The following is a 23,225-nucleotide window of genomic DNA, read 5'->3' on the forward strand; positions in this document are numbered from 1 at the left end:
CAGTCAGGTCATGCTATGAATCCCTCTGCAGAGCCCAGGGCCGCCCTGGCGTTCTGGATGTGGTGTGTGGGTCAGAGATAACACCCAGGTAGGGCAGGAGCGCGAATGAGAAAGGGCAAGGGAGACAGTCGGCTCTGCCCCCCATCAAGGGAGGAGGAAATAGGCTTTGGGTGTGGCCTTTCTGCAAAACACTGGGTGAGAAACCACAGGGTGGTGGGCCTGGGTCTCTGACGGCCACATCCTGTACCCTTTCTGCAGGCCTGCTGCAGGGTAGGCAGCGTGGTGCCTGCCACGTTGGTGTGTTGCTCTCTATGGGCATGTCTTGACCAGGTCAGCCAAGACCCCTGCTGGTTAGTTTCTGGAGGGCACGTGCACATGTGTCTGCTGATGTCACTCAGATCTCTGAGGGGTCTTTCTACTCGCGGAGTCCATCGCCCCAGACAATGCGTTGGTCAGAGGGGGTATAACACGCTCCCTGCTACAAGTGCTCACGTGAGTGCCTCGACATCGCCATCCACATGTGACACGGATGCCTGGCTGCTCACCAGACAAGTGGCTGTTTCTCCTACAGTGGACTGTGTGTGTGAGGGGGCCACCCACTAGGGACTTCACTGTCCAGTCCCCTCGCGTCCATGTGTGACATAACTACGTATAGCCAAGACATCTGAGCAGCAATAACGTGTGTCACTTCCACACCAGCAACTTTTATAAGAGGATGTAGATTCTCTTCTCTCCTTCTCCCCCCGACTGGGTTGGAAGCAGAGGACCGTGTTGCCCTAGAGAATGGTAAGGCTGCAGGATGGAGGAAGCTGGTGTTCTAGAATTGTTCCATAAAGGAAATCAAAACTCTGCTCAGGAACACCCACATCGGCCATTTACATGGGTGGGAAACAAACTCCTCTGCTAAGATGCTGGTATTTTAGGGTTGGCTTGTTACAGTGACTAGTGTTCCCCTCTCTTTTATCCCAATGGTAGTTAAATAATTTACGATTCGCTGTTTGAGTCTGTCTCCTCACAAGATAGGAGCTCTGTTGGGCACAGGAACTGTAATATTTGTTCACTCCTGTAACCCAAACACCAAGCCCATGACAGACAACTGATATTGGTTGACGAGCTTCTGAAGAAAGGGACTTCGCAAGCTCATATTCATGAAGCTTTATAGGGACGTGAGTTGTCCGGGACACTGAGGCTGTGGTAGACAGGCTCAGAGGAGGATCTCGCGCTGTCTGACTCCCCAGCCAGGGTGCTGCACCTCCCTCAACATCTTAAGAACCAAGTTTCCACTGAACACCTATTAGAAGAGCCAAAACTCAAAACACTGACACCATCAAATGGTATCAAGGATGTGGAGGAACAGGAACTCTCACTGCTGGTGCAAAATGCAAAATGGCCCGGCCACTTTGGAGGACAGCTTGGTGGTTTGTTAAAAAACTAAACATATTCTTTCTGTATGATCCAACCATCGTGCACCTTCCTTACCCAAACGATTTGAAAATTTATATCTGCACAAGAATCTGCACAGAGATGATTACAGCAGCTTTTATCATAATCACCAGCGCTTGGAAGTGAGCAAATGTCCTTCAGTAGGTGAATGGATAAATAAACTTTGGTACATCCAAACAATAGAATATTATTCAGCACTAAAAAGGAATGGGCTATCAAGTGATGAAAAGCCATGGAGGAAATGTAAATGCTTATTACCAAGTGAAGGAAGCCAGTCTGAAAGGCTACAAAGTGTATGATTCCAACTGTATGACATTCTGGGAAAGAAAACTATGGACACAGGAAAAAGGCCAGTGGTTGCCAGGTGTTGAGAGGAGGAAAGATGAGTGTCTGACCACAGGGTTTCTCCAGCAGTGAAATATTCTGTACAACACACCGTAATGGAGGATACACGCTATTGGGCATCTGTCCAAACCTATAGAATGTACAGCAGGCGTGAGCCCTGAGGGATGCTATGGGCTGTGGGTGGGTGGTGACCCTGTGCCAACATGAGCTCATCAGTAGTAACAGGCGTGCCATCTGGTGAGGATGCTGACGGTGGGGGAGGCTGTGCATGTGGGGGGCAGGGTGCGTCTGTATCACCTGCTCAGTTTTGTTGTGAACCTAAAACTATTCTAAGATATAAACCCAGCCATCGAGACGTGTTATCCCGCGAGGCATCCCTCACCGTCCGTTGGGTCAGTGGTGAGAGCAAAGCCCAAGGAAAGGAGTTTGTCCCCTTTTCTGTAAGAAAATGGACAAGGAACTGAAACCTGCTTGGGGCTGAGCTTCTGGGCGTCACTTCCTGTACATCTGTCTGTCCCGCTGGGCTTAACACCCCTGCTGTCAGCACAGTGGCCCCAGAGTAGCGGCTCCGCACCTGCCGCGGCCCTTCCCGAGGCCCAAGGCTTGGCAAGTGGGAGGCACCAGGATGGGGGTGGTCCCGCTGAGCTCGGACAGCAAGGGGGTGCCATGCCCGCCGCGCACCAGGCCTCCGCAGTCTGGACGCCCCGGGTCCCGGGTCCCGGTTCCCGGTTCCCGGGCTGGGCCGCTCCGGAATCTCCAGGCCCAGGAGAGGTTCTGAGGGCTGAGAAAGGATTCGGTCGGGGGTTTTGGTTTTCGGTGTTCTAACTGCTCACCCGCGGCCGTGGGCAGGATTCCTTGTCCCAGGGGGGTCGGGCTGCGGCCTCGGTTCCTTCCTGGGTCTTGGCCAGAGGCCGCCCTCGGCTCCTCCCAGATGGCAGCGCGTTTCATCCAGGCACCAGGCTGAGAGGGCAAGGGAGCAGCCTGCCCGTGGGACAGCAGGCTCGCCCCTCCGCAGCCCAACCCCAGGGGCACGCGGATGCACCCCTGCGGTTGTTAGTAGCGCCGCTCAAAGTCCGTTCCCCGCTGGGCTGCAGAAGTGATGGCGGGTGTCGGCGTGCACCCCGGGAGGCAGGCCTGTCAGGAGCTGCGCCACTACTTCCGAGGGTCCGCCTGGCCGGGTCACGGCACCAGGTATTCGGTCGGACTCGTCTGGATGCTGCCGTGAAGGCATCCCTGAGATGACATCAGCACTTAAATCAGGAGACTGGGCAGAGCCGCCTGACCCGCACGCTGCGGGTGGGCCTCGTCTCATCAGGAGAAGGCCTTGGGCGCAGCCAGCCTGAGGTGCCCAAGGAGGAGGGAACTCTGCCCCCGACCTGCCAGCCTGCACAGTCTGTGAGCCAGCCCCTTCCTATCTCCCTCTCTGTCTCTGTGCCTCTGGCACTTTCCTTCCTATACACACGCACACGCACACGCACTCATTCACTCTCCCTGTTGGGTCTGTCTCTCTGGAGAACCCTGACTGATGAACCCACCAGCCACCCCACAAGCCCCACCACACTGGGAAGCAGATCTAACAGCGAAAGCGAAAGCGCTGAGGGTCTGCCCGGCAGGGAGCGGAGGTCCCGGGTCACCGGCACAGAAGATCAGGGAGGGGCCGGGGCAGGCCCAGGGGCCGAGGCAGGGGACATGCCCTCAAGGAGGAAGCCGCAGAGGGGCGCTCTGAGCGTCCAGGTGCAGAACGGCCCACAGAATCAGACGGCCACTCGCAGAAAGACAGAACAACACAACACAAACTTCGGGCAGGAAATTTCTTCATCTGGCAAAGGACATATAAATAACCCTACAAAAAATCATATCAAATGGTGAAATCATTCTTTTATTTTTTTATTTATTGGAATATAGTTGATATATGTATGTAATATATATTGGTTTCAGATGTACAGCGTGTATAATTATATACATTCCTGCATGTTCACCACAATAAATGCAGTCCCCTCTGCCACCATACCAACATATCACAATATTACTGGTTATATTGGTTATATTCTTTATGCTGTACTTCCATTGCTATGACTAATTTATTTTATAATTTATAAAATAAATACTCAACATTGTATTGGCGATTCTAGCCAGGCAAGAAAGCAAGGAAATGTATAAAAGGCATAAGCACTGGAAACAAAATAATAAACCTGTCATTGATCACAGATTACACTGTGTACATATAAGATCCCAGAGAATTTACAAACTATTCAAATTGATAAATGAGCTTTGCACAGCCGTTCTGTAGAAGGCCAGCAAAACCCAGTCATTGCTCATATCAGGAGAAAAAAGTAGAACAGGAAATAAAATAGAAACCTATGCCATATACAATAGTCTACAAACATCTAACAAACCAATAAATCTAACAAAAGGTGTAAAACCACAACATCATTGAGAGAGCTTTTGAAGTCCTAAATAATGGCCACCCACTCAATATTGTAAAGATGTCACTCTCAAAAAGAGTCTGTGAATTTGATGCAATTTCAATCAAAACCCAGGGAAATGTTTTCCCCCAGACAGACAGAAGGCCAGAAGTATTTAGTGACATCTTGAAAAAGAAAAACAAAGCTGGAAAGACTCGCTGGGCAAGGTGTCCAGCCTTGGCGTGAAGCTGGAAGACGGGCTGTGTTGGTTATGGGTGCACAGACACACCGACTAAACGTTAGAACAGGAGAGAGGCTAATACCAGGCACATACAATGTCATGCAATGGGACACAGGACACGGGACACCCTGGCGCAGTGGGGAAAGGGTGCGCTTTCCAATAAACTGTGCTGTGTTTCCATTTGAAGAAAGCATCTGAGCCCTTAGCATGTGCACACACATGCCCACACCACGTTATTTCCCCAGAACTGAAGCTACAAATCTAAAAAGTGCACGTACAGCTTTGGAAGGAATCCAGAGAACTTCAGACTTTGTGTCAGGCAGCTCCTTCTTACTTGGCACACACACAGAAAGCACTAAACACAAGATAAAAATACAGATAAATTGGACTCTAAAAAGGTTCAGAAATTCTATTCTATACCAATATACCAGTAAGAGAGTGAAATCTCAAGTGGAGCCGGAATAGATATTCACAATGAACACATCTGACCAGGAACTCATATGTATGAAAAAGACAGAAAGCTTCCTACTGTTTTGTAAAAAAAGATAGTCAACCCAAGTTTTTTTTAATCAACCCGTTTTTTTTAATGAGGAAATGAGAAAAAATATTCAAATAGACATGCAAAAAGAAAGGATACCCAAATGACCAAAACCGTATGAAAATATTCCCAACTGCGTTAGTGTCTGAGATATGCAAACTAAAACCACAAGAAGATCCCCCTAAGAACACGCCTGCAATAGAAGGGAGGAGCCTGGAGGGCGGGTCGGGGTGTAGAGCGCTGGGTGTAAGTGGGCATGATCACTTTGAAGAATGCTGGGCAGCGCCCACTCGAGTTGAGTAAATGCACAGCACGAAACACAGCAGTCACGCTCCTGGGTTTATACCAACAGAGATGCACATACACAAGCTCATCAATAAACGTACTGAGACACACAAAGCCACACTACCTACCACAGTCCAAGCGCAGGGGTCACACGTGCCTGTGAGCCCTGGAATGGATAAATCCATTGCGGCTACTCACACGAAGGAACATTCTAGAGCAGCGAGAATTGGTGGTGTACGCATCCATGCGTTACTGTGGATACATCTTACCAACATGTGGTCAAACGGAAGAAGCCAGACACCCACACACAGTAGAGTGTATTTACATCTGTGGAAAGAATGAAAACAAGCACATTGAACCCACACTGATATGAGTGAGGATAGACATTACTTTTGGAAAAGCGTCGCTGGGAAGCCGAAGAAAGGGGCTGATATGGAGCCAGTAATGCTGCTTATGAATCAGGGTGGCAGGGGCAGATGTGTGCTCCATCTGTGAAGATCCATCACACTGTGCACTGCACATGGGCACTTTGTCTGTGGTACTTCAATAAAAATGAACACACACACACACACACACACACAAGACACATCATAGAAAAACTACTGAAACACAAAGACAAAATCTTCAGAACTTTGGAAGAAAAAGGACCCATTATTTTCAAAGGAGCCATGGTAAGATTCACAGTTCGTCTGCAGCAGAAATGATTAATGGTGGCAGCAATGGGTACCATATTTAAGGGCGCGGGAGGGAAATGATGGCCAGCCTGGGACTCAAGGGCAAGAAATGCCCTTCAAAACGGGAGGTGGAAAACAAGACACATCTTGCTATGAACAACGATTCGTCCCCAATAGATGGGTACCAAAAGAATAAGACGTTCGTGCAAAAGGGAAATAAATCATCCTTCCCAATGGAAACAGATGCATGTATGCAGGAAGGGAGAGCAACAGAGAGGGTAAATATTTGAACAAAGAGGAATTCTGATCAATGATTTCATCATTACTGAATTAATAAATATTGACACATGCTCGCTCTGTATTTGATGAGGTTTCAAAACTCATTGTATTTCCCCATAAAGTTAAAAGTGACATCCACACAGATCATGCACATGCGGTGACACTTGTATCTACCAAAATGCAGGGGAATCTGAACACTGAGATTCCAGGTGCCGTTACTTTAGGTGGGGAAGGAATGGGGCAGAATGGGCACACCACAGGGGTGGATATGGTTTGATCAATTTTCTGGGTTTCCTGCAGGATGTTGATTTATGGGGCTTTTCTTTACGTGGTCTGCTTACTTCTCTTTAAATTGGCCTCTAGACATTAACTGGCAGGATGGTGGTAAACGTTTAACAATCAGCTCTCAGCGAGAAAATACCTGATTTGTGGCAGTTGCCAATTTCTGCAAGGTGTAAAATGTCACACCTTGGCTACCATTTGGTTTCATGTCACCAATGTGGCATCCATGAACTGCGAAACTGGGGAGAGATGTTTGCAGCCAGGTGTCAGGAACTGGTTTGAGCCGGGCTGGCCCCAGCACGCCACTGAATACAGCATTACGTGAGCAGTGTATGCACCCAAGGGCCCGGGCTGTAGGGCTGTCTTTAAGGAAAATACAGATTAGAGAGGAGGGAGGAGGAGGCCTGAGCCATCAGAAGGCAGGTGGGGGAGGGGGAGAGGGAGAGAGAGATCTTACTTGGTCCGTGAGTAAGAGGATTGCAGACAGCATCCTCTAGCAAGGACTGGTTTTTACAAATACGTGCTTTGCCAATTCTATTGACCTCCAAGATACATTCAGTAACCCACTGACCTTCATGAAAGAAAATTAATGGTTTTATAAGTGGTATTGAGTCAAAATTCAGGGGGAATAATCATCTGAATGTGTGTTTCAGTTTTTCTTATAAGAATAATATACTTACACATGCAGTTGGTAAAGGAGTTTTGTATATTTCAATAGTAATTAGAGCTTCTAGTGAAGGAAAAGGAGAAAAGAAAAATATTTTTAGAAAGCTTTGATATGAGTTTAGCTCTTGGGAGTGGTGAACTGTGACCACTTCGGACATAGGTCTTGAGGCAGCGATGAGATTCATGTCCAGCACTCATCAGGGGAGAGGTTTGCCTAAGACGGCCTTGGGTCTCGCGCAGGAAGTGTTCAGGGAGGTATGCTCTTTGCTCAGCCCCAGCCTGGGGAAAATCATAGACCTATACCGAGTAGAAAGAAACCGCACATCCTTATGTTCCACTGCCAACTTGCAGACTATTTGAGCTGTGGTGTGGTGCCCGGCACACCACAGCCTGTGCAGCTTTCGGTTCTGTGCAGTTCCTGCCTCAAGGGCAGCACAAGTATTTTTGCAAGCACACATTCATCATCTGTGGTCTTGCCAAGTCCTGCAAGAGCCCGGAGGAGAGGGCTGGTGGAAAATACTGTCCACAGCTGGGGCGGGAGCCCGTGGGAAGCTGCGTGCGTCCCACGCCCCATCCCAGGCCCAGCGGCCAGGGCTGGTAGCCTGGACAACACAGTTACTAGGAGGCCAGGATTCCTGTGGAGGTGGGTCATCCCTCAAGAAGCCTTCCTTCCAGGGTTCCAACAGAGGATCCAGTGCAGATGGGTGAGTCGCCCCCATCCACAGGCTGCTTTCTTGGCTGAACTGGAAGGGGATCCCCAGGCAGGAGTGTGGAGCACAGAGGGGTGAGCTAATGGGGGTGACGTGGGAGGGCTTTGCAGTTGTGCCTCCTGGAAACAGCGAAAAGCAGAGACCCCTGGGCTTCCAGGCTCCGATTCTGTTCCGTGGACCGCGCTGCTGATGCTCCCGTTTGGCCGGGCCAAGCTGGGGACGCTTAGAAATGGAGGTCTTTGAGATTCGATCAGCTGTTCTGTGTGTGGAGGGCGAGACCCAGGGCTGGAAGATGCTGCACGCTCTGAGCACCAGGACCCAGCTTGGGAGCCCGGGTCTGCCCACGGGAGTGGACGGCGGGTCATGGCTCATCAGAGTCCCAGGCGGAGAGCTGGTCAGCGGGAGGGACCGTGCCTCCAGCATTCTGGGACTAGTTGGATTCGTCTGGTGCAAACATCTTTGTTTTTTTATTGTGTACAACTGACATATAACATCATGCAATTTTAAAATGTACAACACTATGTCATTGTAGCGTTAGCTAACACCTCTACCATGCCACGTAATTATAATTTCTTCTGATGGTGGGAACAATCAAGATCTAGTCTCTTAGCGGGTTTAATGCCTAGAATACAGTTTTATAATCTATAATTACCATACCACGCATTAGGACTCCAGGGTTTACCTACAAGTCACAAATATGTACACTTAAACATTTCCCCAATCACCCCACTTCTGGCCCCAGGTAATGACCGTTCCAATCTGTTTTTTCATCTAACTCATCTCTTGATAACGTTTCATGTTGCGTCTCATGTCATTTGATTGGTATAGATGCTGGCTTTGCACCTGACATTCAGGTTACATTTAATTTGCAAACGCTGTGTGTAGACCCGAATCTATGAATGGAATCATCCTTCAATATTTGTGCAACACTCCAAGTAAAGGTTTTGTTTGAGGAAGATGCACGATGCTTGTCCTGTAGTGAGCCTTGGACATAAATATTCTCCAGTTGTTGGGGATCACAACTGTAGGAGAATGCCAAGGTTGAGGGCCTTTTGAGAGTGGGGAACGATGACAGCTCCGAATTGCCTCCTTAAGTAAAAACCCAGAGTAACCGCCCTGTGGCCCCTGTGATGTTCGTATGTGGAGGAACCACAGATGTTGATACTTTCAGCCGTTCCTGTCCTAAGTGGTCAGCCCATCCCCACATTCTCCCTGGGCATGATTAGGACCCAACCAGGAAAACAAACTCTTCTAGGTATTTAAAAGTATTTAAAATACCGTCCTCTGAATTGGGTCCTGGCACAGGAAAAGAACATTAGTGAAAAAATGGATACAATCCAAGTGAGCCTGTGGTCTAGGATTCGTTGCATCAGTGTTAACTGCTTGGTTTTGACCGATGTGGACATTAGGGGAAAGTGGACAGGGGGTGTACAAGGGTTCTCGGCATCTTAGCAACTTTTCTGCAAATCGAACATGATTTCAAGATAAGAAGCTGGTTTAAAAAATGTTACCAACCATACACTTTCCCAAAAGAAAAAAAGAAAGATCAGTGGTCCCCTGGGGGCAAAGGGGCGGGAATCTTTTGGGGGTGATGGAAATCTGTGAGGATGGTTTCACACATGCCAGACTCATGCACTCGCACATACTTACAATTTGTTGTATGTAGATTATGCCTCAATGAAGCTGATTAAAAATCACCAATGAAGACGGAAGAAAGGTCGGAAGGGGAATTTAATGCATAGAAGCCGCTGGCCACCGGAGTCAGAGGTGAGAGGCAGAACGGGCTGAACGAGGCCAGGCTGAGGTTCGCGGGGCGGAGCTGGTGTCTGGGGAGCGGGCAGGGCTGCTGTGGCTGAGAGCCTGCGGCCGCCCCGCAGGAGCTGGGCTGTGTCTGCCAGGAGCAGGAGCTCCAGGAGGGTGCCCACATCTGCTTCCTGGGTGTCTCAGAAGGATGAGAAATAGCCCGGCCAGCTTCGGAGAGCCGACCAGAAAGGCAGCCTTTAGGGGTCCGCCCTTCCTTGACACACAGCTTGGGGGGCAGGTCCTGTCGTAAAGGACCAAGCGGCACGGCTGGCAGGGCTGGGGCCCTAGACTCCTTAGAGATGGGAGAGCAAAGAGAGGAAGAGATACCGAGAGGCAGACAGACAGACAGACAGACAAAGACACACACAGAAAGAAAAGACCAGAAAGTCACAGACACACAGGGCTGTCTGGTGTGTTAGTCATTTCCCAGGAACAGCATTTTTGGGCCTCCTGTTTGCTGCTAAGCTTCAAACCCCGTATTCGTGGGCAGCTCTCAGAAATGGATGAATAATTTTGATTCACTCTTACAATGAAAGCTTTTGAATTCTGGTTTAGCCGAGGGAGAGTCTCCCCAGACTCCTTAACGAGGGTGACCCCTGGGCTTCATCCTTTAGTCCCTACGGTCTGCAAGGCCATGGAAATAAAACCTCACTTATCGCTGTCAAGGCAAGAGCCTCATTCAGCATTGAGCCTGACTCTGGGGAATCACCCCTTCCTTTAATTTCTGATTGCATAGCCTTCACGTAGTTTTCATTTCTATGGGACAGTTAAGAAGGTCTTTAGAATATTGTGTTAAGCTGTTTTTGGTTTTTAAAAATGATTATATTTAAAGATGGAGTGTTGGTCCATAGACTTACTCCAACATTCTGACAGACAACCTAGGGTATTTATTGTATACCTTTTAAGAATTCCAGCAACAGGCAGTCCCAGGGCTGGTTTAGCAACTTCTAAGAACCCTGGATCTGTGTTCTTCCACCTCAGGTTGCTCAGTGTTCTCACCGCTGTGTTCAGGCCTGGTGCCTCATGGTTGTGAGATGGCTGCTGCAGCTCCAGAAACCACATCATCATGATATAGCTGCGAGTGAAGGACGGGAGTAAAGGGGACAAGGTTTTCATGAGACCGTCTGTTCCTCAGGGAGAAATAGGATTCCCTGAAATCCTGCTATAGCTGCTTTAGGTATCGTTGGCCATACCTGGTCATATGCCCCCCTCTAACCAGTCACTGCAAATGGGATTGCTAGATTGCCTTCACCCAAACTTTACCCTCTCCCCCAAGACCCAGGCTGTAAGCTTAGTAGGATATTTTAATGCACTCAATACCTTGCTGGGAATTTAACAACTATTGTAATATTGAAGACTTAGAAGAGGATTTTAGACTTTCCATTTTAAATATTTGGAAATGTTGGCATAAACTGACGTACGGTCTTGCCCAAGAACAGACGGTTGTTTTGTGGAGCTGGGGCTGACATGCGAGTCCTACTGTTGGGCACAAATCCATGTTCTGCTTTGTCCCCCAGATGGAGAAAGTGGTTTACACCTCACGGGTTCATCAGAGATGAGTTCAGCCTCCTCAGAGCTCGTGGGGAGAAGCGTCTTACGGAGCCCAAGGCCCTCCCCTGTCTCTGTCTCGGGAAAAGCAGGAAGGACAGGAGAAATGGCTCTTCCCCTTTTGGGGAGGCTGTTGTAGAAACCCCTGGCAGTCCCGGCCAGCACATCCTGTCTCCTGTGTCAGCTGCAGGCTCTGCCCCTCTGCTGTGGCTCCCGGACTGCCCTGGCTGCAGGGCTCTGGGCCATGACCCCCCATCTCCCCAGCCTCCTGGGCCTCGGTGAGTCCTAGCACAGAGGTGGGGGGCTGAGGGACAGAGGGGGCTGGGGGGAGACTTGGGGAGGGAGGCTTGCTTCCTTGCCCCGTCCTGACTGCAGTCCTGGAGCAAAGAGGCCCCCCTAGGGTCAGCCCTTGGCTTTTGCCTTGAAACTAAGCTTGACCACAGAAGCTTCAGTCCTAGGAATGGGCTCCGGGGTATTTAGGACGTCACGTGTTCAGGCCCAAGAGGTGCCCTGGAAAGGAAGTGCCTGTTGGAAAGGAGGAATTGGGAATCTGCCTGGAGACTATTTCCGAGCAGAAGGAGGGACGGTAGCAGGACGCAATTTGGGGGCAGGGGGATTTGGAGTTATGGAGGCTGATTGCGGGCTCCAGCAGCCCAGTGAGAGCAGCCCCCCAGGAAGGGAGGGTGGGCGCTCTCTCACTGGGGCTTCTCTTCCAGCTCTCTGCGTGGGCCAGGTGATCCGCACGCAGGAGGGTGAGTCTCTTCTCCCCACCCTCTGCACCCCAGAGGCAGCTCCACACAGGAGTGGTGCCAATTCTGGGGGCTGGGGGAGGCCCTGAGGTGCACCCCGAATTGCAAACAACCCCAAATGTGTAACCCTTGCTGGGCCTCTCTGCCTTCCCCACCTGTGCCCTCAAAGACCGACCCACCCACCAGACCCCACAGAGCCAGGCTGGTCCACGAGCGCCCCACACACAAGCCCAGACCCACTCAGCACCCACTGGGCAGAGAACGCCACCCTTGTTGGGGCGAAATCTGAGTTCAGACTTGATTCCATCTTCCTCACTCCCTACAGACAAGCATATCACCCAGGGCAGGATTTAGAAGGGTTTATGTCTTAGTTACATTTTTCATTTATTTTTCATATACTTTTTATTTTCAGGGGAAATATTAATTTTGTGTGGAGTGCCTTGAAAGTACTTCCCCAATTTGAAAGATTTCACAGTTTATCCTCAGATAGAGTAAGATCGCCTTGGCTGGCTCTGCCCTGCCCCAGGGCCGCAGGGCCGCCTTACCCCCAGGCCTCCCCACGTCCCGCTCAGCCCCGGAGGCCCCGAGGCCTCGCCGCCCGCCTCCTCTGTCCGCTAGGCTTGGGACATTCACACGAGCTGGAGCTCAGCTCAGATGCCTCTTCCCCCTGACCTCCGGGAAGGGCAGGACGCGGGCAGCTCAGGTTCCCCTAGGCCGCCCGAGTCCCGCACTCACCCCATTGAGTTATGGGCCCATTGGCAGCTATGGATTTGGACAATTATTTGACCAGTGTCTGTCCTCCTCTGGCCTTCCCAAAAGGGCAGGGGTCACGTGTGTGTCTCCCAGGCTCGGAGAACTCGCGGACACGGTGGGCACCCACAAAGGGACAGATAGGTGCTGAGATGCGGCTGAAGGAATTCACAGGAGCTGCCTGCCAGCTCCCTGCTCCAGCCGGGGCCTGGGAGCCCTGAGACCTCCCCCCGCTCCAGGGCTGCAGACCCCCTCTCCCCACCCTCTCTCCCGACCCTCTCGTCCCAGATGCGGGTTTTCAAGAACCTTAATGAGGAGATGGAAATAAGGCAGAGACAGAGGTAGAAAAAACAGAGGAAACCCAGAGATGAGGGATCCGCAGAGGACTTGCCTTGCGCAGGGGCCTCCTCCCCTGGTGTCTGCGTGGCCAGATCTGTGGGCACCACCACATGCTCCCCCAACCCCCCACCCCTGCCGGACCTCCCGGAGCTTTGCGGACCGGCCCCTCAGCCCCCCGCAGTCTCACCCCAGACTGGCCAGAGCCGTTCCGATCGACCCCAGACTCCTGTGTCCCCACCAGTCACCTGGCCCTCCTCACCCTGCGCCTTCCTCCCCCCTGGCCCTTTCTGTCCCCCAGAAAGTGGCTCTGAGCAGGTAGGGAGACACTCTCTGCAGCAAATACGCTTGGGCCCCTCGCCCCCGCTGACACCTCCCCTGTCACCCTGAGTGAAGCTCAAGATATGACCAAGTCTCAGGGTCCTTACGTCAAGTGGGAGGAACAGCTCTGCCCTGATGAGGATTCACACCCGCCTAGAAGGGGCAGAGGCGGCAGTGGGGGTGGGGCTGTTTTGTGGGAGACGGAAATGTTCTATAATTGGATTGTGATCATGGTTGCACAGCTCTGGAAATCTGCTGAAAAGAAAATTGAATTGAGCATCTGGAACAGGTGAATTGTCCTAACAAGGACCTGAGAGCTGCTCCGCTTCCCTCCTAGGGGCCCTGCCCAGGCCCTCCATCCGGGCCGACCCGAGCTCTGTCATCCCCCGGGGGCAGCCTGTGACCATCGAGTGCCACAGCCCCACTGGGTTTGATACATTTCGCCTGGAGAAGGAGGGAACCGGCAGTCATTCAGACATGAAGAACCCACTGCACGAGACGGTGGCCAGATTCCCCATTCCTGCAGACGAGGACATTGCTGGGCACTATCACTGCATCTACCTTAAAGGGTCCTGGTCTGAGCGCAGCGAGCTTCTGGAGCTGCGGGTGACAGGTGAGGACGCCTCCCTTCCGCCCCAGGTCTGTCTGGGAGTGCGTGACGGCCAGACTCGGCCCTCGGAAGGCTGCGCAGGGTGCAGAGGGCATGGGCCGGGACCCAGGCAGCCCCCACGGATGCTTCGGCTGTTGCCATGCCCCTGGGCACAGGAAGCCCCAGAGAGGTCAGCTCCTAGTCCCCAGCTGGTGAGCCGCCCGCCTCCTCCTGGAGGGGCTTCTGGGGCGCCCTGCGCTGGGGGTCGGTCTCCAGGGCCCAGCCTCTGCCCTGGGCCCGGACTGGGGAGTGGTAACGCTGCTGTCGGGGGCTGCCGCCCAGAGGCCCTGGGGGCTTGTCACAGGGCCCAAGCTGATGGCACAGACCCGGGAGGCAGTTACAGGGGCCACGGCCCAGGTGGGTGGGGCTCCTCTGACCCTCTCAGCCCCTCTTTCCTGGGCTGAAAAGATAAAAGTTGCTTGCCCAGAGCACCAGGCTCTGAGGGGTGCAGCCTGCCCAGGGCGGCCAGACCCCTGACCTCATGCCCGGCCGCAGCTCTGCGCCTCTCCGTCATGGGCAGGGGCCTACCATTCGCCGCGCTCTGCGGGTGGCAGCGGGACAGAGGGACGGAGGGACAGGGCGACAGAGGGGATGCCAGCGCACCTTGCGAACTCGGACGCTGTGGGGGAGGGTGGCGCTGCGGGCGGTGACACCTGGACACGGGTGAAGGCCACCTGGAGGAAGACGTCCCCCCCCCACCAGGGCCCTGAGCCCCTGGGCGGGGCGCGCACGGGGCAGTGCCCCTGCCCGCTCCCTGCCCTCTGCCTCCTCGGCAGCGGGACCGCTTGGATGGGGGTACCAGCTCCAGGCTGGCCCCTCCCCAGGGGGCGCGCGCGGTGCGGGGCAGGCAGTGCTGCAGCCGGAAGAGCGCCCTCGGGGGGCTTGGGCGCTGTGCGTGCCAGCAGCGGTCCTCGCCATCGGGTTTTGCTGAGGAGGGCCGGTCGGAATGAGTGGAGACGCACGTCGGTGTGTAGGTGCATGTACTAAATACAAACACATAATTTGCGAGGTAAAACTTCAGCTCTGTAATTTAAATACATTAGAATACATGTTTACATTACGTATTGCAACATGTACCTAATAGAATCAACATGCATTAATATACGTATTAAGTGTATTAAAATGTTACCATTAAAAATACATTGATGTTATTACATGATAAGTGTTCAGTATTACATAGTATTATAGATGGTTATAACGTTATAATGTATTACTATATATGTGAATGCTAATACAACTACATACTATATATATTAAATATGTATAATTGATATATAGCTTACATTTCAAATATTTTTAAAATACAATTAAAATATTTCTATAAATTATACATAATGTCATCACAATTTTAAGTATATTTATGTTTGCTATCAAATATATTTTTATATGGAATATATTATAAATATAAAAATGTGTTGTGATATATATTTCTATATATATAGCATATATATAACTTTAAATTGTAGTAAATGTCTGGAAGGAAAGCCCAGATGGCCACGGCATTAGAAGGGCGGGTGGGGTCCTGGCTCCGCGGCCAGGGACGCGGTGTTGAGGGGACGTCACTCCGAAGGGGGGTTTCCTGCCTTTCGTAAAGGATACTGAGGACTCAGCCTTCCGGAGCAGCCGGAGGGAGGGGCGCTGTCCAGAAGGGGAGACACGGGGTTCCCCCCCACATGTGGAGGAGCCCAGTGATCCCTGGCCCAGGGGTCACCTATTAAACAGGTGATGCGGCGCCCTGCAGAGCGGGTGCACGGAACGGAGCCGGTGGATACCCCGCATGCCCCCGTGGGGCCCTGGCTGGTGGGACGCCACCTGCCCCATAACAGCAGAGCTTCAGGCAGCTGGGCCTCTGCACATTGGACCGGTTCCAACCCTGTCTGGGGATGCTGAGAGAAAGGAGGAATCTGAGATGGGGAGTCTTGAGCTCCGGTGAGAGGTCAGGAGGGGGTGAGAAAGGAAGGGTTCCCACTCTATTCCTGAAGGGGGCCTGTCTCTATAAGAGGGGGAGCCCAGCAGGGCCAGGCCACCTTCTGCAGGCAGACACTGGATATCTGTGCCACCCAGTCAGCCAGGTGTGGCCACTGAGCCCTTGAAACATGGCTAGTGCATCTGTGGATCTGACTTTTACATTTACTTAACCTAAATTTCAAGAGGAATAGTCGCGTATGGTCACCCTATTGGACAGCACAGATGTGGAGCGGTTCTGTTCTCGTTGAAAGTTTCAGGGGGAGCAGGCGAGGGTCCAGGCAGTGAGGGAGGCCCTGGCGAGGGCCTGGGAAGGCTCAGAGCCTTCTCTCTCCAGCTCAGGCCTCCGACCCATGTCTCCTGATCCCTCTTCCAGGAGACACGCAGACACACGCAGAGGACAGTAACGATGGCGGTGAGTGACGGGGACAGAGCAGCACGGGCCTGCAGTGTGCTTCCTGCAGCAGGGGGATGAGAACGGGCCTTGGTGTCGCCAAGGCTGGTGCTCTGTGCGGGGAGGCTTCAGCACTCAGGACCCCGGTTCTGTAACAGTCTCAGGACTGTTGAGCATGAGAGGGATTTGGTGTATGAATGTGCACATGACAGTCCCCCAGCGCATGCATGGTACGCAGTAGGCCTCGGTAGGTGCGTGGCGCTGGTAACCGGTCCCGCCTCCCCTGCTCCACCAGGGCTGTCGGCAGAGCACATATATATTCTCGCTGGGGCTTCTGTGGCCTTTCTCCTTTGTCTCCTTCTCCTGATCGTCTTCCTCCTGCGCCGGCATCAGAAAAAACACAGTAGGTCTCAGGAAGAGGGTGGGGTGACTTGGGCAGGCTCTTTGGGGTGCTGGGAAGAGGGCCGGTCTTAATTCACACTCCTGACTGTCTTTAGGGCCCCACAGCAACGCAGGCAAGGAGCAGATGCCCCAGGAGAGGTGAGGACCCTGGGATGACCCCCAGCCCCCCTGCCATCCTCTGATTCCTGGGGGGGCCCAGCACTCACCTGTTCTTTCCTCTCAGGGCCTGCCCAGCTGTGGATGCCCTGGAGAGGACACCAGGTAAAGGGACCAGGAGATTGGACAGGCCAGAGGGAGGGGAAGTGGGGGTTCAGCACTGTTCAAGGAGCAATGAGGGGAGGACAAACACCTGGGAACATTCTAGAATGTTCTAGATGGGAAGCAAGAGCAAGTCTGAAGCTCTGAGTTTTCAGGCAAATGTGCCTACTGAGGTCCACCCCAGAGAACTGACCCCTTGTCCTCTCCCCTCCAGATCTGGCCACAGTGGACAGACTTCCTGAGAAGGACAGGGACATATGCACCTCAGTAAGTTTGTGTATCAGCCATCCGTTGCTGCATAACAAATGACCCTGATTTTAGCAGTATAACAAAATTATCTCAGTTACTTGGATTAGGGATTCAGGAGCAGATTAGCTGGGTGGTTCTGGCTTATAGTCTCTCATATCATGTCAAGGTGGACCAGGGCCATAGGAACATCACACGAAGGCTTGGCTGTGCCCAAAACACCCACTTCTGGGATGTTGTACCATGTGGGCTTCTCCATGGCAGCCAGCCTCCTCCAGAGGGAGGGGGTCACAGAGAGGGAAGGGCCTTCCCTGGGAGGCGGCATGACCTCATTCTGTCATGCTGGTCACACAGACCAACCCTGCTTCTGTGTGGGAAGGGACCCCACACTGGTGATTCCAGGGGGAGGGATCATAGGGGCCATTTGGAGGCCGGCTGCCACAGTGTTCCCTTCCCACAGCCCCCTACTCTCTCAGGGCTACCCCGTGTCACCCCTGCTCACCCTGGGTCTCTCCCTCAGACCCCTGCTGCAGGAGACCTCCAGGAAGTGACGTATGCTCAGCTGGACCATCGGGTGCTCACACAGAGGGTGGCCCAAGCTGCATCCCCACAGTCCACAGAGCCCACAGCCGAGTCCAGCACGTACGCAGCCCTCACCAGACACTGACTCGAGGCTGCCTGGTCCCTGCTCCTAGAGATGCAGGAAGTCACTCTTGCCAAAGCCTGAAGTGGTCATTTGGGGGGCTTCCCTATGGAATCATCTGCCTCTGGGAAATCATCCAGTCGTCTCTCCTGGAGGCAATAGCTAAGTCTGGAGATCCCCGATCAACACTGAGGAGATTTATTAGCCATATGGTCCCTCCTAAAATCAACTAGCTCCTTGGAGAGACATGTAGCACTTGTTTCCAGAAACCCAGCTAGACACTTGGCTGTTTCCAGGCACCCAGCTACAATGAGATGGCTGTTTCCATAGACCCAGCTACAAATCACTTGGCTGTTTCCAGAGACCCAGCTATAGTCCTACAGTCACCCAGATGACTCCAGATATATCCTGTGCGTCCCCAGCTGCCCCAGAGACTGTTTCAATTGTCTGCTTGGCTGACTCTCAAGATCTTCCTAGAGTTCAGCTGTTGATCTTGAACCTCCTGTCCTAACACAGCAGATGGCTGAAACCCCCTTTTCTGGATCATGCTTCCCTTTGTTCATCAATAAATGTCTGCACAGGCCCAGCCCACAGTGGCTCTGCACAAGCCCCTGGGACACACAGGTAACCCGGTCTCGGTCTCTGCTCCAGTCACTCAAAGCTTAGTGAACAAACTGAAGGGGTCATCAGTGTTTTCTGAGAAGGGGTGAATGACAGAGACATCTGAGGGGACGTGTGGCCGAGTGACACCACAGATAACACACACATCCCCACATGCTCACATGTACACACACACACAGGCACTGTACAAATGCATGCACGCACAAGCACCCATGAATGCTTGCACACACATATGTACATGGTATAAATGCACATGCACAGACACATGCCCACACACATGGACATGTGTGGATTGCATGAGGGCGATGGTGGGACTGACTGCACAGGGAGGGTCCCCGAGGCTTTTGGTGCATGCAGAGGAATGTGGCAGTTTGTCAGTTCCCATGCCTACTCCAGGCTCACCCACACTGGGCACCATGCAATCCCCAGACACAACAGGACCCCTCCAGCTCTAGGACACTGTCCTTCACCTGGCCTCACCCTCAAGTTTGGGACCGGACGCTCTTCTTCCCAATAGGCATGCACCCATTCCTCTACCCTCAGTGACAGGGTTAGTTTCCTGAAGCTGCTGTAACAAATTACCACATACCCAGTGGCTTCAAACAACAGTTCATCTCACAGTCTGGAGGTCAGAAGTCCACGCTGGGTCTCACCAGCTAGCAGCACAGTGTCTCAGGGCTGGCTGCCTTCCCCAGGCTCCAGGGCAGAACCATGTCCTTAAGCTGTGCAGCTTCTAGAGGCACCTGTGTCCCTTGCTTGGGGCCTTTCCTGTCTTCAAGGAGCACCGTGGCATCTTCCGGTCCGGCCCTCAGATTGGACTCCTGCACTTCTGTCCTACCACCGTTTCTGTCCCCCTGTCTCTGACCCTCCCTCCTCCCTCTCACGAGGACCCTGGTGATGTCATGCTGTCCACTGATAACCCAAGGTCACCTGCTCATCTCAAGACCGTTAACCCCGTTGCACCTGGGCAGTCCCTTGAAAGGATGGACGCTTGGGAGTCTGACTAGAACCTCACTGTGAAGCAGGTCAGGCAGGACACATCCGAGATTGGGAGCGGGCTGTCCGGTGACCCCAGGGGCCTGAAGTGAGTTGGGGGTGGCTGTGTGATGCCAGCTCTGTGTCCTCCCTCCCGGGGCTCCCAGCTGGGGTGTCCTGGGGTGAAGGCCGGCCATGGCACATGAGCAGGAATGACGGGAGCTGCTTCCAGGGTCCCCTGCTCTTCTGTTCGCTGGTGGCTTCTGATGCCCAGGGTGGTCCCAGATGGCCCTTGTTGAAGGTGGCAGGTGTTTGTCACTCTGGCCCCCAGAGCCTGCTGTACCCCTCGTATCAGCTGGGCTCCAGGTGTTTGTAAACTGGATGCTTTGACATCTGTCATGCATGCATGTGCTGGACACACCTTGTCGTCCATACCCAATACTATGCCTGTGTCACCTGCATTGGCCCCCTGCCTCCCTCCCTGCCCTGCTCCCCAGACAAGAATCCTCAGCCACCCCCACCACCAAGCTCTCACTCTCCAGGCCACCGTCCACATGCCCTCATTCCCCCCCAGGCTGGGTCCCCGACCACAAAGGTATCCCCTCCACCCCCGAGGCCGTGGAAACCATGGAAACCATGCAGTCCAGCTGGTCCTAAGCCTGCTCGCCCCGCCTCATCCATGCCCTCTGGTGTAAACCATGATACCCCTCTGGTGTAAACCATGGTACCGGCCCCCACCCATGTTTCCCCTTCAGCCCCTCCTCCTGACCACCCCTGGCGCAGCCCTAGGCGGCCCTGCCATGGGGCGTGGCCCCTCTCCTGGAACTGACAGTGACACACGGTCTTTTCCCTGGCCATGGTCTCCCGCTTATGGTGAGCAGAAAGCAGGCACCCCTTTCCTTGAATCTGCTCCTCACTCCGTGGTGTCAGCCCCCCGCACTGAGTTCCACTCCCGGACACACCCTCACACCTCCTCTCCCTGACCCCCAGGGGCCTCGTGGGCACCCTCCTGCCTCTCCCACGTCCCTGTGCTGTTTGCTAATGCTGCTTGCATCCCATCCACAGCTGCCCCTGGCCTGGCTGGCACTGTTGCTGACGGTGCAAGCCATGCAAACAAGGCGGCCCCACCCTTCTCTACAAAGAAGCATTTGGGATGTGCCCGGCCATGGCCCCAAAGCAGGACCAGCTATGCAGCCAGAGGATGGAGGGTCACAGGCACCCGCTGCCTGGACAGCCCTCAGCCACTGGGAGTGGGACATGTCCCTGTCTGCACCCTGAGTATAGCATCAGACCCAGGGACCCACTCAGATTAAAACAGAAGGGACTCTACTAACTGCCCAGGAGGCACGAGTGGCTCATTCTGATGAACTTTATTTATTTTCTCCGGTAGAAAAGATAAGAAACCTACATGCCTGTCACAGACCTGATACGAGTATTTTATTACGCATTTAAAGGATATTTTAGAAAATTCACCCTTAGCTCAGCCAACTCTTAATATGATGCTGTTGTTATTTTATCTCCATGCAAACAATAAACACGTTTAATCTTCATTCCAGTCCTCGCCTGCACAGCCCATCCTTTTCTCCATTTGTCCTGAAGAAATGAGGGTCAGGTCATTAATTCACTGGCCCGAAGTGGGCAGGCTCAAGCGGGGAGCTGAGGACCGGTGTCGGGGGCCCGGGCTTGGTGCCCTCAGTGGCAGGGAGGCGCCCGTCCTGGCTGGAGAGGACGGCTGCCCGGCCCTCCAGCTCCAGTGCAGCTTTAATTTCTGTTTGCACGTGAGGTTGATTTCCTTCAGGCGTCTTCTTCTTCCCCGCTTATCTGTGTTTATTCTGTTCATTCCATTCTGTACTGGATTACTCTGCTTCAGGTGGGACACATTATTTAACTCTCTTTTTTCTCAGCTGTTAGTGTATTCGTCAGGGTTCCCCAGATAAACGTGAGAGATAATCTAGAGCCCCCTTTCGGCTGCTTTTCCCCTTAAGAATCCATCGGACGCACCCTTGCACACACACACAGCCGTCGTGGGCTGGTGGCACGGTGCACGGGGCACACGCCCGCTCCCAAGGTTTGGTCTGCCCAGAGCGGGCCCTCCGATCCCTCTGGCCGCCAGTCCCCCCGGGGCAGGGGTCCTAAGCGCAGGGATGGGTGGGCAGGATCCACCACCGTCTTCCTGCTGCTCTGGGAGTCTGCAGAGGGCGGCGTGTCCACAGAGCCCCTCAGCTCTTCCCTCTGTTGCCCTGGGAATCCAGGGTGCTGGTTTTCTCTTAGTGAGAGAAGGGCTCTCCTCGGGCAGTGGCTCTGCCCTCAGACCCCAGATTCCCTGCAGCACGTGGGACGCCCTCTGCTGATACCTCGCAGCCCCTGAATCTGCAGGGCCACCTCCTGGGCCCTGACACAGGGAACAGCCCATGGGTCAGAACTTTATTTCTCAGGGGTGCTCTGGGCCAGCTGCTCTGGGCAGCCTGGAGGTCTGGACAGGGTGGGGGATCAGCCAAGAATCCTAAAGCACGTGGGCCTCGACGTCAGGAGGGAGGGCCGACCCCGAGAGCTTGATTCTCTCCTTGACAAACAGTGACCACGGGGGCTGGGTCTGCCCCGGGCTTGAGCACAAGGTCTGGGGAGCACAGCAGGCCTGCGCCCTGGTCAGGGAGCCTCACTGGAGCCCCGGGAGGCCGCCCGTGTGCAGAGCGCAACCAGAGCCACAGGACGCAGAGGGCGGAGACGGGAGCACCTACCCACCTACCCGACCAGGTGCCCTGACCTGCAGGGCGCAGGGAGGAGGGCCGGACGCCCCTCCAACCAGCATGGGCCTCTCTGTGCGCCTGCAGGATGGGGAGGTGAAGTCCTCGGGGGATGTTGATGTTCCCCATTTGCATGTGAGGAACAGAAATGGGGAAATGCATGGTTTGAGAGCAGTCAGCCTGCAGGACCAGACACTAAACCAGGAGCTTCCTGCCTGCTTCTACTCCGTCTGTGTGTCATGTCTCCACGATGCATCTGCCACCTACATGTGGGCGCCTGTATCTACTGGTTTTGTACCACTTATCACCTGTCACCTATCTCTCTGCTCGGTCATAACCCATCTTAGTCCATTAATTATCCACCCTTCTACCCATCACCCCGCCTCGCCACCCGTCACCTGTCTTACGTGTGCCCGCATCTATTACCCCTTACCTACCACTCATCACCTCTCTGAATCTCTACCTGCACGTTATCTCTCTGTGTTACCCAGGCAACACTGTGGGGCTCGGCTGCACATGGACTCAGCCTGGTGATCACACTCCTTCCTCAGAAACACCTTCTGGAAGCCGAGGCCTCTCTGCGCCTCAAAAAGGGGAAGGCGGGCTGGGCCTGAGAGCTGCCCTTCTCCCCTCCTGTGTGACCACAAACCCAGGCCCCAGGCTGTGGCCCCGAGTCCCTCCTGCATACTTCCCGGCCTGCAGGGACTGTCCTGGGACCCCCAGGACCAGGACAGAGGGCCAGGGAGATGCTGGCCACGGTCCCCAGTCCCTCCCCCTGCTGGGCCTTGGTGAGTTGGGATCTTGGGGAGGACCTGGGGACACGGGGGTGGGGACTCAGGGTGGGGTCCAGGCCTCGCCTCAGTCCAGCCTCTGCCCGGGACCCTCTGGGCCCCCGGGGGGACAGTCAGCGGGGCCTGAGCCGGGCGTGGAGGGACCAGGGCCTGTTCCTTGTC

General features: G+C 53.7%; 1 protein-coding gene across 6 annotated transcripts; it reads left to right on the plus strand.

Moving 5' to 3' along the window:
* The first annotated feature begins 7,534 nt into the window (after positions 1-7,534).
* Positions 7,535-18,525, plus strand: LAIR1 (leukocyte associated immunoglobulin like receptor 1). Of its 6 annotated transcripts, none has more exons than XM_037025879.2 (11): positions 7,538-7,862; positions 9,535-9,635; positions 11,189-11,497; positions 11,936-11,971; positions 13,713-13,988; positions 16,327-16,404; positions 16,679-16,786; positions 16,881-16,923; positions 17,009-17,046; positions 17,258-17,310; positions 17,810-18,525. In XM_037025879.2, the coding sequence occupies exons 3-11, from the start codon at positions 11,464-11,466 to the stop codon at positions 17,954-17,956; spliced, it is 813 nt and encodes a 270-aa protein (XP_036881774.2). In that variant the 5' UTR covers positions 7,538-7,862; positions 9,535-9,635; positions 11,189-11,463; the 3' UTR covers positions 17,957-18,525. The 6 variants fall into 6 exon arrangements, with proteins under 6 accessions (XP_036881777.2, XP_036881779.2, XP_036881774.2 ...); XM_037025881.2 differs by having other exon boundaries at positions 7,538-7,801; XM_037025883.2 differs by having other exon boundaries at positions 7,541-7,862; positions 16,366-16,404.
* Positions 18,526-23,225: the final 4,700 nt, after the last annotated feature.

The sequence above is a fragment of the Manis javanica genome, chromosome 17 (assembly GCF_040802235.1).
Source record: "Manis javanica isolate MJ-LG chromosome 17, MJ_LKY, whole genome shotgun sequence".
Lineage (NCBI taxonomy): Eukaryota > Metazoa > Chordata > Mammalia > Pholidota > Manidae > Manis > Manis javanica.